Source organism: Lytechinus variegatus, chromosome 5, assembly GCF_018143015.1.
Source record: "Lytechinus variegatus isolate NC3 chromosome 5, Lvar_3.0, whole genome shotgun sequence".
In the NCBI taxonomy this organism is placed as follows: domain Eukaryota; kingdom Metazoa; phylum Echinodermata; class Echinoidea; order Temnopleuroida; family Toxopneustidae; genus Lytechinus; species Lytechinus variegatus.
This window is the reverse complement of record NC_054744.1, coordinates 16,228,889-16,240,807: the sequence shown is the minus strand read 5'-3', so window position 1 is coordinate 16,240,807 and position 11,919 is coordinate 16,228,889. Positions and strand designations below refer to the sequence as shown.

At 37.9% G+C, this 11,919-nt stretch overlaps 1 protein-coding gene across 1 annotated transcript in view; it reads left to right on the top strand.

The window, feature by feature from the left end:
- Positions 1 to 2,262: 2,262 nt before the first annotated feature.
- The window catches only part of LOC121415570 (focadhesin-like), a 57,467-nt gene continuing 47,810 nt past the window's right edge, over positions 2,263 to 11,919 (top strand). Inside the window, exons 1-6 of the mRNA XM_041608834.1 lie at positions 2,263 to 2,407; positions 5,051 to 5,188; positions 7,529 to 7,806; positions 8,309 to 8,410; positions 9,372 to 9,600; positions 10,187 to 10,481. Coding sequence (XP_041464768.1) covers positions 5,051 to 5,188; positions 7,529 to 7,806; positions 8,309 to 8,410; positions 9,372 to 9,600; positions 10,187 to 10,481 — 1,042 coding nt within the window. The 5' untranslated portion in view covers positions 2,263 to 2,407. The remainder of the gene's footprint in view (positions 2,408 to 5,050; positions 5,189 to 7,528; positions 7,807 to 8,308; positions 8,411 to 9,371; positions 9,601 to 10,186; positions 10,482 to 11,919) is intronic.

Below are 11,919 nucleotides of genomic sequence, written 5' to 3'. Positions count from 1 at the left end.
AGTTTCGTTATTCCGAAGGTTCGAATATTCCGAATGTTCGTAATTCCGATGGTTCGTAATTTCGGAGGTTCGTTAATCGGAAAAAGAAATAGGGTTCGTTAATCCGGAAAAATGAAATAATCTGTGGTGAAGCCGGGAAAATAGGAAGGGCAAGTGTGGTTGGGGGTGGGGGTAGAAACACAGTTGCTGTTCAATTGTTGTGAAGATGGGAAGGCAGGGCAGAGGAACGTGTTTTTGTTTTTTGGGGAAAAGCTTATTAAAGGGCACGAGTTATGTCGAAATTGGCATTTTGGTACAAACCGATTTTTTCACAATGATCATCATCTGTGTGAAATTGTGTTTTTTTGTAGTAATTACGCAATCTTGATCCTGCAGAATTGTGATTTAAATAATGATTCGAATCATGATTCTATATAGCTAGGGTAAGTGGCGCATTAACGCACCCTGTACGTTGAGCAAAGCCTTTTAAAGAGATCGAGGTCCTCAACAGGATTACCTTCCTCTTTTTCCAATGTGACATTGTTTGCAATGGTCAATTGTGTCGAACGCCGACGAATAGGCCTATAGTCGGTTGACCACTCCATGCATTAATTGGCACCCCATTAGCCACTCTTTGCTTTTAGGAAATATATAAAGCACAATTTATTTATTTATTTTTAACATCACATATAATGTCAATAAGAAAATTTTGACAAGCAAAAAAAAAAAATTTTCAACCACAAATTAAGGATATTTCGTACCCAAAAGCATTTGACAAGCAAAAAAAATGGTCTTCAACTTCAATTTCAAAAGAGGGGGCACACCTCTGTTTTGCATTTTTACATTACAAATTTTAATTATGCTTCTCAAAGGGGGGGGGGGCACGGGCCGGCTGTGCCCCCCCCCCCCGAATCCGCCAGTGGCCTTCATGACCGTATGCCGGGACCGTCTGGTGAGCTGGGGGCGTTTCATGAAAGGACTTGTCGGACGTTTTATCCGACAGGGGGGTTCTTATTTTTATTCTACCAGTCAATTTGACTGTTTTCGCCATAGTATATATTACATTATATTATTAACCAGTCAGTGGCGGACCGTGACCCGGAGGAGACAAAGCATTGGGCACAGACAATGCAGTGCCCCCCATGGTTTGTCTCCTCCGGGTCACGGTCCACTCCGCTACTGTTATTAACGTTTGTTTTCTTAAAATTGAAAAAAGTAAAATTCAAATATTTATTTCTTTTTCCTTTCTTTTTTCTTTTCTATATGTTTTTTCTTCTATCATTTCTTTTTTTTATTAGGATGTCTACTAGGATTTAAAGTCGGCGTGTCTCACAAATTAAAACCAGGGCTATTGCTAAAAATATGCTATATAGGCCTACTAGTATGCAAGCAGGATGGAGATGACAGAGACCCCGGGACAGAGAAAGAAATCAGGAAAATCACAGCTCCAATCCTACATGCACCCCGAGTACCGGAGTCGACCGGAGTATGGGGATCCGTCTATGTGAACATCAACGTTAATGAAGTCTCAGTTACCATCTAAGTAACTGTGCCTCTCAGCCAATCAAAATCATGGAAAGATGTCAGATCTGACAACTTGTCTGATGAAAATATTGATGAAACGCTCCCCAGTGTACCCAGTTGTTGTGTGTCCGGACAGGTTGTGTGTCCGGACGATCAATTTTAGAAAGTCCTTTGGAAAAAATACAAGCAAAGTTTCATCAATTTTTAGTACAAAATGTTAGAAAATATTATAGAGAACAAAATAGATGATGATTGCAACTATTGAATTCATATTTTTAGTGTAATCCAAAGACAAAACAAGAAGGCTTCAAAAATATAGTGTCCGGACACCCGACCCCCCATCCTACTAGGTGGCCCAGCTGGTTGGTCCTTTGACCAGTTTATTTCCGTGCTTTACTTGACCGCTTTTGACTCGTGGCGCCAACTTCAAATCAACAATTCGACGACGATGAGCTATGACTATGAGCGTGCGCGCGGCGTCGATATATGCACCTGTTCGTTCGTGAGTTGATCGTAAATGTATACGCGTATACGTATACGCCGGCCAGGTAATCGTATTGTAGCTAGAATATGGCCGGTTGCTTGGATTGCTGTTCCACTTATCAGACGTGCAGACGACTGTGACATACCCCGAGGACATACCCATACTATTCCAGACCCTAGCTGTGTTTGAGCGTCGAGTTTTCAACTTTAAACCAAGTCAAGTTTTACTCTTACCCATCTTCAACCTGAAAAAGTTCCGGTAGCTCATACTAGCTGTGCTGAATAGTCCCACCCATCCCGACACCGCGGCCGAAGCGTAACCGTAGGCCTATCTCCGGTCTTTGTTGTTGGCCACTTCGTGATTTCGCTGAGCTGAGGAAGACTCTTGCTGTAGGCTAATTCATTTTAGGATTGAGGAGAGGTAATAAAATCCAGCTATTTGAGTGACAATTTTGAAAAGATTCGGGCAAATAAGAGGAAAAAGAAAAATCAGACAAGTTGATTTCTGACAAATTTTTAACAAGGTTATAACTTATATAATAGCCAGGCGGCTTCTTGAGGAAGTTGAGTTTAAAAATCATTTACTGATGTAGGCTTACTCTCAATGAAGCCAGGGATCCCTATCCATTCATGTGTGTGCAGGCCGCCAAAACCTGAAACTTTCGCCCCCGAGATTTCTACTTTTAAAGGATGTAGGCCCTAGCCCTAAAGATGGCGGCATAATATCGGGCAAGTCTCTTCCGTCTTGTCATGATATTTTTCTCATTTTTTTGATGAATTCTTGTTTAAAAATAAAATTGATGGTGCAGAAATGTTGGAAATGAAGTTGCATCCCATGTACATGATTTAGGGCTAGATCTTTTAGAAGGAAAGTAGAAATCTCGGGGGCGAAAGTTTCATGTTTTGGCGGCCTACACGCACATGAATGGATAGGGATCCCTGGCTTCATTGAGAGAGTAAGCCTACGTCAGTAAAATGATTTTTACTCTCAAGAAGCCGCCTGGCTAACCAGTACCTGGTCCGGGGACAAACAGAAAGTCATGAATTTCTAAAAGTTGTAAAAATTGGGAATCATTACAGTGTATACCCATACCATGGAGACTTCAAATTGGCTGCATTTGTGATACCATAGTTGTAATGTAAGACAAGGGGTGGTATTCTGATTAAGAATTTTGCTATTCTAAAAAGTCACTTCATCATCATCATCATCTGGTACTTAGCTAGGCGGCTTCTACTGACGTAGGCTTTCTCACAATGAAGCCAGGTATTCCTATCCATTCATGTGCGTGTAGGCCGCCAAAACCTGAAACTTTCGTCCCCAAGATTCTACTTTCCTTCTGAAAGATCTAGCCCTAAATCATGTACATGGGATGCAACTTCTTTTCCGACATTTCTCCGCCATCGATTTTATTTTTAAACAACAATTCATCAAAAAAATTAGAAAAATATCATGACAAGACGAAAGAGACTTGCCCGATGTTTATGCCGCCATCTTGTTTCCTATTGTTCTTCGCCAACTTACAAGACTTTCAGAATACCCCCCCCCTGCATCAGCTGGTTGCTCCGCTGCAAGTCAGCAAAGTGAAGAGACACTGCACGCTAGTAGAAATTTTACATTGTAAGAGTGCATATGATTTGCCAATTCGGTTCAGTAGGGGAGTGGCCTAGAGGGAGTTCATTGAGTGCGAGTTTTCAGAATACAAATTTGGAGGTCCATTAGCGCTCCATTGGCGCTCCATTAAATGGGGAACTTATGAACATGAGACTTTTCACAATACCCCCCAAGGACTACTAGTAGTAGTATGTAGGTCATACAATTTTTAGCCACTAGGACCAATATGCATGCATGATTTTATGGACTATTAAAGCCTTATTTTCCACTATCTAGGAAATTTTGAGGTTAGTTTTGAGCAATGTCTGAGATAATGCTAATAAAGAATATAATAAGGTAATGCTTTTCAGTAATTATGCTATTTTTTTTTCGTTGTCCTACCTTCCAATACATATAAAATGGCTAAAATGTAATGTGTTTTTTTTCTTCAGTGGGTCTACTTCAAATTATATTTTCTTTCATGAGGACCATAAAACATTATGATACCTGGGTTATATTTAGATTACAGCCCCAGGGCAATGGGTAGGCCTACTTAAGAGAAACCCACAAATCCCTGATAATTAATTACATGGCCTATGGGAAAGTTGTCCTTGCCCCTTGTCATAATTTGCATGTACTTACCCAGTTGCCAATTTGACATCTCCATAGTCTTAGGGATCTCAATTCTAAAGCAGCCATAACTTTCTTATTACTTGTCTGATTTCTTTCAAACTTTTACCATTCTGTTTTTATTTATTTTTCTCCTTTCCAACACAACATTTATTGCCAAGGCTGGATTCCCCTTTAAGTTTGATATATGTTTGCACTTAGTAAATTGTACTGAAATTTTGAACTTAAAGAATTTCAGTGTGCGCAAACAATTACGATCGATGATACAAGTGGCCGTAATCTTTTTACAATAAAAATGTTCACACAAGTATCAGTTGATGAAGATACTGTTCCTTATGTATGTATTATGCCAAAGATAATTCATGTCTGGACCAAAATGTAATGTTGCCCACTGTTGCAGTACATTTATGAAGGAAGTTTGGTGAAGTAGATCTACATGTAAAAATAAAACATTATTTTTGATATGGTTGAATGTATTTAATACAATTCACCACCATTCTAACCAATATGGATCTGGATGTGTACGGAGCAGGATCCATTTTTGGTATAATGCACCAGCTGAGAAAGAGGGCTTATGAACATAAACAGGTCAACAGCTGCCTTTAAAGTTGCGACTGTCCGGGCAGTTGCGATGGCCCATCGCAATGTAAGATGGTTTCAGTACTCCGTTGTTTGTACAAACAGAGACTAATTCTTTATACTGATCTGTATTTAAGTTTTTAAAGTAAAGAATTGTTATAATTTGGAAAGCCTTTATTATACATATGTACATGTTGGCCTAGGCTTTGACACATTGAGTTTATCTTACGATTTTGAAGAATTTTCTGTACTTTTTATCTGCAGATGGAGGAATTAAATCGGAAGTTAAACTTTGACTCGATAAGAATTCAGTGTCAGACTGTGAAGAAAATCACTCAGTCTATCAAAGAAAGAAGAATAGAACTGATTGGCAATGATTTCATTTCTGCTGCAACCCCAAAGGTGAGTTAAATACAGGCTTGTCAGTTTGGTCATATTTATGAGCAGGGGATTTCTTTTAAGAGCTGGAATACAAAAGATTCCATGCATGAATTTGTAATGAATGAGCATCTAATCCTCACATTCATTATAGACAGATCGATGAGAAATAAATGGGAAGCTGCTGTGAAATACATGTACTATGTAGTATGTTGATTGAGGGTGGGGGGTTCTTGCCATGCAAAAAAATTATTTGTTGGGGGGGCCTTGCCATGAAAAAAATTATTTTTTTTTTGTTGGGGGGGGCTACTTTTTAAAATTTACTGCCTAAATCTGCAACATCGGAATGAATTGAGATTTTCCAGGGCTCCTTTTTGAGTTTCCAGGGCTTTGTTGAGCATTTTGGGGACAAGATTGCCCCCCCCCCCCATCTATTTTTTCCCCTAGTTCTTGCAAAATAACATGACTCTGAGTTTTTGTAAAGTTTGATCAGGGACCTAAAGAGTTTACCTACAACTATGATAGCTATGCCATTACGACAACTACCATGGTAACCTTGATTGTTATTGGCTGCTATAAAGCCGTGTTACTGTTACAACATAATTGCCCATTTCATAACTAGTTTTAGCTATAAAATTAGCTATAAAATTTTGTTACATTAGTTGTATCCAGTATCCCAGATTTTCACTTACTTTAAAATGAACCAACATTTAGAATTATCATCACTTAGATCATCATTTTTTCATCAAATTTGCCATCATTACTACAACAGCATCATCATCATGGTCTTCTTCATTGTCATTTTTATCTTCTTCATGGTCATTGAAATCATCAACATCTTCATCATCATTATCATCATGATCTTCATCATTTTTATCACCATCATCATCTTCACCAAAATCATCTTAATCATCATCATTTACATCATCTTCATAATCATCATTAACATAATCACCATCATCTTTATCAATGTTTCCACTTTCAACATTATCTTGACCACCAACCGTACTTTCTATTTACACAGATTGATGCCTTAGAACTGCTATGGTTGAAATGTGGGGATGGTTCATCTCAGAGTTCCCTGTGTGCTCATGCCTTGATTGAACTCTGGGAGGACAATGTCCTACAGCAGGACTACATCCTTCAGGGGCCCGTTTCTCAACACCGTCATAAGTCTAACTTCTTGACTAAATCGGAGATAGTGAGCTACTTGTCCGCTAACCGTTTCACGAAGCCCTCTTTACCAAGATCGGGTACAACAACCTCACTAAATATTTATGACACCTCCGAACCTGTCACAACTTCTTTCTTAATGACGTAGTGGCATCACGTGGGTAGACTATGACATGCAAAAGTGCCTAGAAATGTGAAAATTATAATCTTACGTAATCAATCAAAGATGTTGAAATTACATCAAAAGACAAGTTGGATAATGCATTCTATGATCATGGTAATACAAAGAATCTACAAAAACTGTTGGTAATACTCCACAAAACCATTCATTTTGAAATAGTAAAATAATCTATCGGATAAAGATTCTACCACGTCAGGCCATCCATAAATGGACTTGTATTTGTCGTTTTCAGACCCCTATTAACATTTTGATAAATTCTACCTCTAATTTATGCATAGAATTTGTCGAATAGTAAGTTTCAGTATCTAAGATTTAAAAGAAAATTGTTAAACTACATTTTGATGATGTTTGGAATCGTAAAATACCGTATAATTATCATCATTTTACAACGAAAACCGTTATGGTTTTACTTTCGTAAACTATTAAAATTGGATATCCCGGGGGTACCCATCTCAACGTCCACATGTGATTTTTTAGTCACGAGATCAATTATTCATAATTCCATTTTCTCAGCAATTGAATGCTCAAGTCTTCATGGTCTAAGTATGTATGGTGCATAATATACCTGTGCTATTATTCTTAAAAGATGAAATTCCCAATTCATCACAATATTTGCAATTTTGTTATAATTTTTCTTTTTGAAAATTATGCTATTTTGTGACTAAGGCTACGTATCGTCTGCTCTTTTTACTGATAATATCGATATCAAGGTATTTTAGTTAGGAAGCCTTTCGAGAAACGGGTTTAGTAAGATTGGAACTAACTCCGTGGTTGGTGGATAAAGATATGACTAACTTGTCCAGGTGTTGAGAAACGGGCCCCAGGGGTTTATCAACCTCCTCCCCACAGATAGGACTGTGCAGCGATGTGTGGAGGCCGTTGGTAAACTACTCCTTATGATCGTGAAGAAGTCTCTGTACTATCATCATTAACATAATCACCATCATCTTTATCACTGTTTTCACTTTCAACATTATCTTAATCACCAACCGTACTTCCTATTTACACAGATTGATGCCTTAGAACTGCTATGGTTGAAATGTGGGGATGGTTCATCTCAGAGTTCCCTGTGTGCTCATGCCTTGATTGAACTCTGGGAGGACAATGTCCTACAGCAGGACTACATCCTTCAGGGGTTCATCAACCTCCTCCCCACAGCTAGGACTGTGCAGCCATGCGTGGAGGCCGTTGGTAAACTACTCCTTATGATCGTGAAGAAGTCTCTGTACGGAGTGATGGGCGGTGGAGATGAGGTTGTGCCAGAAAGCCGTAACTTGTTTCACATGAGGTGAGGACTGTTGAGTTGCAGGACCTTTTGAAATTAAAAATAAGAGTAAATCGTGGACTTGCCTAGATACATGTATCATTTTATACACTAGCATTTCTTGGACCCATTTGTAATACCAGTGTTGAAAGTGTTTGCACAATGCTCTTCATATTTATCTTTGCCAACAATGGGTTTATGATTTCAACAAAATCCAAGCTACAAAGCAAAAAAAAAGGACTATATTTGAGTGATTAGTTTCTCTGTGGTTTTTTTTTGCAATTTAGTCCTTGCAACAGTTTGTAGGCAACATGTATGTCTACATTGATTAGGAGAGTATCCTAGTGATCTTTACCAATGCAATGGGGAATTTGATGCAATATCTCTGGAAAACATGCAATACATATCTGTGTAACTGGACTATGAATTTAGGTAATTCTGTTAGGTACGATGTTGAAACTTGAAAGCATTAACAATTATATTCTGTGGAATTTATAATTCATTTTCATTTGTAATTCATCAATAGGACGTGTCCTCATCCTTTCATATCTATGTTCAAGAGTAGACCGGATTGTTGGTCATCCATTCTGGAGACCATCTCCTCTCTGCTCTCCCAAGACGACGATCGGTAAGTGAAACCTGTCATCTTTTATGTTTCAGTCACACCGATGCAACCGACTCCAAATCGACCAGTGACATGTGTTGGTAATAATGTGAAAGCTTTTTGGTTCTTGATTAAATGACGCCTGTGTGACTGTAGCGTCAGGGTTTGCAAGTGGTATGATGGTTCTCAAAGATCTTACCTGTTGTGTAGTCAGGAAATTTCAAGAAGACAGCCAAAACCATTGCCTTTTTCAAACCATTTGATTACTATTGTTGCATTGAAAATATAAATATGTTTGATTGTGAAGAGCCTTGTAAAATTTATCTCCAGGGCAATTCCATAAAGCCTGTCTCACACTACGCGGTTTGTTGCGATCCAAATTTCAAAATTATTGTTTTAACGTTTGATATGGATATTTCGAAATTCAGTCCAGTTAGAACCTCCCTTAATGAATAAAAGCAAATTCAATGATAAAATCATTATGACGTCATCATCAGCTGCGACTTGAAGCCGATTTGGACTTGCTGCAAAGTAACGATATGATTTTGGTTTTTCTAACTTTATGCCAAACTCCTTTGAACTTTCATATTTCATGCAAAATTTGATTTCTTAAAAAATCACGTTGCACCATATTGTATGGTGTGAGATTGGGCTTAATACAAGCAACCCTTTTTTTGTCCAAATCCAATTTTGCTTTATATTTTTTTTCTTCTCATGAACTGCTCAAGCCATGATAATTTTAGGGCATTAAGACTTTTCCTTTCAACCAGAAATTAGAAACAAAGTATTTCAGGAAAGTCTTCAGATAAAGGGGGTCAGATGTACATGTACATAACTTATGGAATAACCTTCAGGAAAATATGTGCTCAAAATTATTATTGTTATGGTTTATCGGTGTATTCAAGTATAAGAACAGTAATTTTTTTTTGCCATTCCTATAATAATTTTTCATCTCCTGTGTTAATCGTTCTCTCCACATATCCAGGTTGCAAACGGAAGTCCTTCACATCTTTCAGCCTTTTATTAGGTTTGCCTTGCTTGATCCTATCATCGATCCTAAACAGGGTTCTCTCAGGGTTCTACTGGTAGAAAGTCTTGCCCAAGCATGTTCGCAGAGCCTGACACCACAGAATGTACCTAACGAAAGCAATGTATTACCAGTCTTCCCCAGTGAGGTGGTGAAGTTCTTCTTGGAACTGATGCCATGTCTTCCAGTGAGTTCTATGATGAACAATTTTTTTTTCTTTTGAAGAGAAGATTCTCTTACAATTATCGTAAATCGCTTGTAACTGACGATAAATGAGAACATTTCCTTTTTTCTTTCCCTGAAAGATTGATTTTTGAAAATTTCAATCAATATTGAACTACCGGTACTCAACATCAATATGTGCATGTGGGACAGAATAATGTGACAGAATAACAATCTCAAACAATACTGCAATTCCATTTAAATGTATTCTATACCCATGGAAATACATGAAAACCCATGGAATCATTAACATGTGATTGCTTTTGCTTTTTGTTCTGTTTAAATGCAAATCATTTGCTAATTCAAAGTGTGCGCTTTTGATTGGTTAAAAATCAAGTTATGTTTGATTTTAAGAGTTGCATCTGATGGCGATTCTTTCGGCAAGGGCCTCCTTATCATCTACAATGGAATTAGACAGCATTGTGGGTATTATTGGAAGCATTTGCGCTTTAGATATTGTCCCCCAAATCCTAGAATTTACTCATTTTGTATTTTGTTAAATTTATTTCTAAACCTCTGAATCCCATTTGCAATGAATCCCCATTTTCCAGACTTCTACAAGAGATGCAATCACCGAAGCAGCTTACATAGCAACAGTAACCATAGACATCATTTCCAAGAATGGCCGATCAATCAATGTGTATCTGGTAGAACAATCAATCTGTTATTGCCTTTCACTGGGCCATGAAATGAGAGAACTAGGGATGGGTATGTCCCCAGTCTTACAACCCCTGGTAAGAATTCATCCAGATTGTGTGAAGTTCCAGGACAGAGCAGTTACTGCCATGATGGCGAACTTGCTCTTGAACAGCTCTGTTCAAGAGCAGAATTTCATATTGAAATTTGGTGAGTAGTTTGTGCTTTATTGTCTCGCCTGCATATTAGAGCGATACTATAGGCCCCGCTTTACCGACAGCAATGACCTACTCAACATTGAAATCTTAACCAAGGTTAAGTTTTTGAATTGTCAAATCTTAGAAGAAAGTATATGGAACTAGTTCATGAAATTGGACGTAAGGGTGATCAAGTATCACTAATCATCTTACATGGTTTTCAGGTCATTTGATCAAGGTCAAAGGTCGTTTAGGATCAATGAACTATAGTATGAAGAGTGTTTTTTTTTTTAATAATCATTCATAGTTGTTTTCAAAATCAGCACTGCTGCTATATTTTATCGCATATTAAGGTAAGACTGCCAGAGGCATTCCACTTGCATACTTTTTTTTATACATGTAGTGATTTCAAAGTAGATTCTGGCTGGGAGACGATGGCCTGTGAATTGTTTGCCTCCAGAGCCTTTCCCCCTTTATAAAACGTATTGTAGTTGACCAGCCACATCCTGTCGGATATGTTTATATTTTTCCATACTTTAAATAATTTAAATAGATTCTGGCAGGGAGAAGGTGGCCTGTGAAGTATGTACCTACAGGGCCTTTGCCCTATAAACTCCTTAACGACTTTGCCCAGTCAGATATACATGTATAATCATAATGGAGTTTACATTCTCGCTCGGAGATGATGGCCTGTGAACTATGTGCCTTCTTGGTCTTGTCCCTCAATCTGAAGGTTAACGGCCACGCCCAATCAGATTTTTACAAATATTTTTTTTTTCATTTTAGTTTTACATAGTGTTCTGTTTGGGAGATAGTGGCCTGTGAATTATGTACCTACAGAGCACATATTTATTTTTGTATATTTTTACAGTAGTTTTCATAGCTTAAACTTATGCTAGGAGATGGTGGCCTGTGAATTTTGTACCTTCCTGGCTTTGTGAACGGCCACGCCAAGTTAGATTTGTGTCTCTCCTGCATAGCAGAGCGAGTCTATAGGCATTGCTTTTCAGATGGCGATGGTTATGTCTTCAACATTGAAATCTTAACCTAAGGCTAAGTTTTTGAAATGTTATCATAACTTAGTAAGTTTATCGTTCTTGGTCATGAAACCTGGACAGAAGGGTCATTGAATATTAATGAATAAGTTTCAGGTCTCATGACCAAGGTCTTTTAGGGTCAATGAACTTTGGCCATGTTAGGGGTATTTGTTGAATTGCCATTATAGCTGAAAAGTTTGATATAGTTCATGACATTTTGACATAAGAGTAATCAAGTATCACTGACTATCCCATGTGAGTTTCAGGTCACATGACCAAGGTCAAATTTCATGTAAAGTCAATGAACTTAGATAATGTTTTGGGAATCAAAACAAAATCTTAACCAAGGTTAATATTTTTAAAATGTCAAAAATTTGAAAGTATATGGCTCTAGTTCATGAAACTCATAGGTCA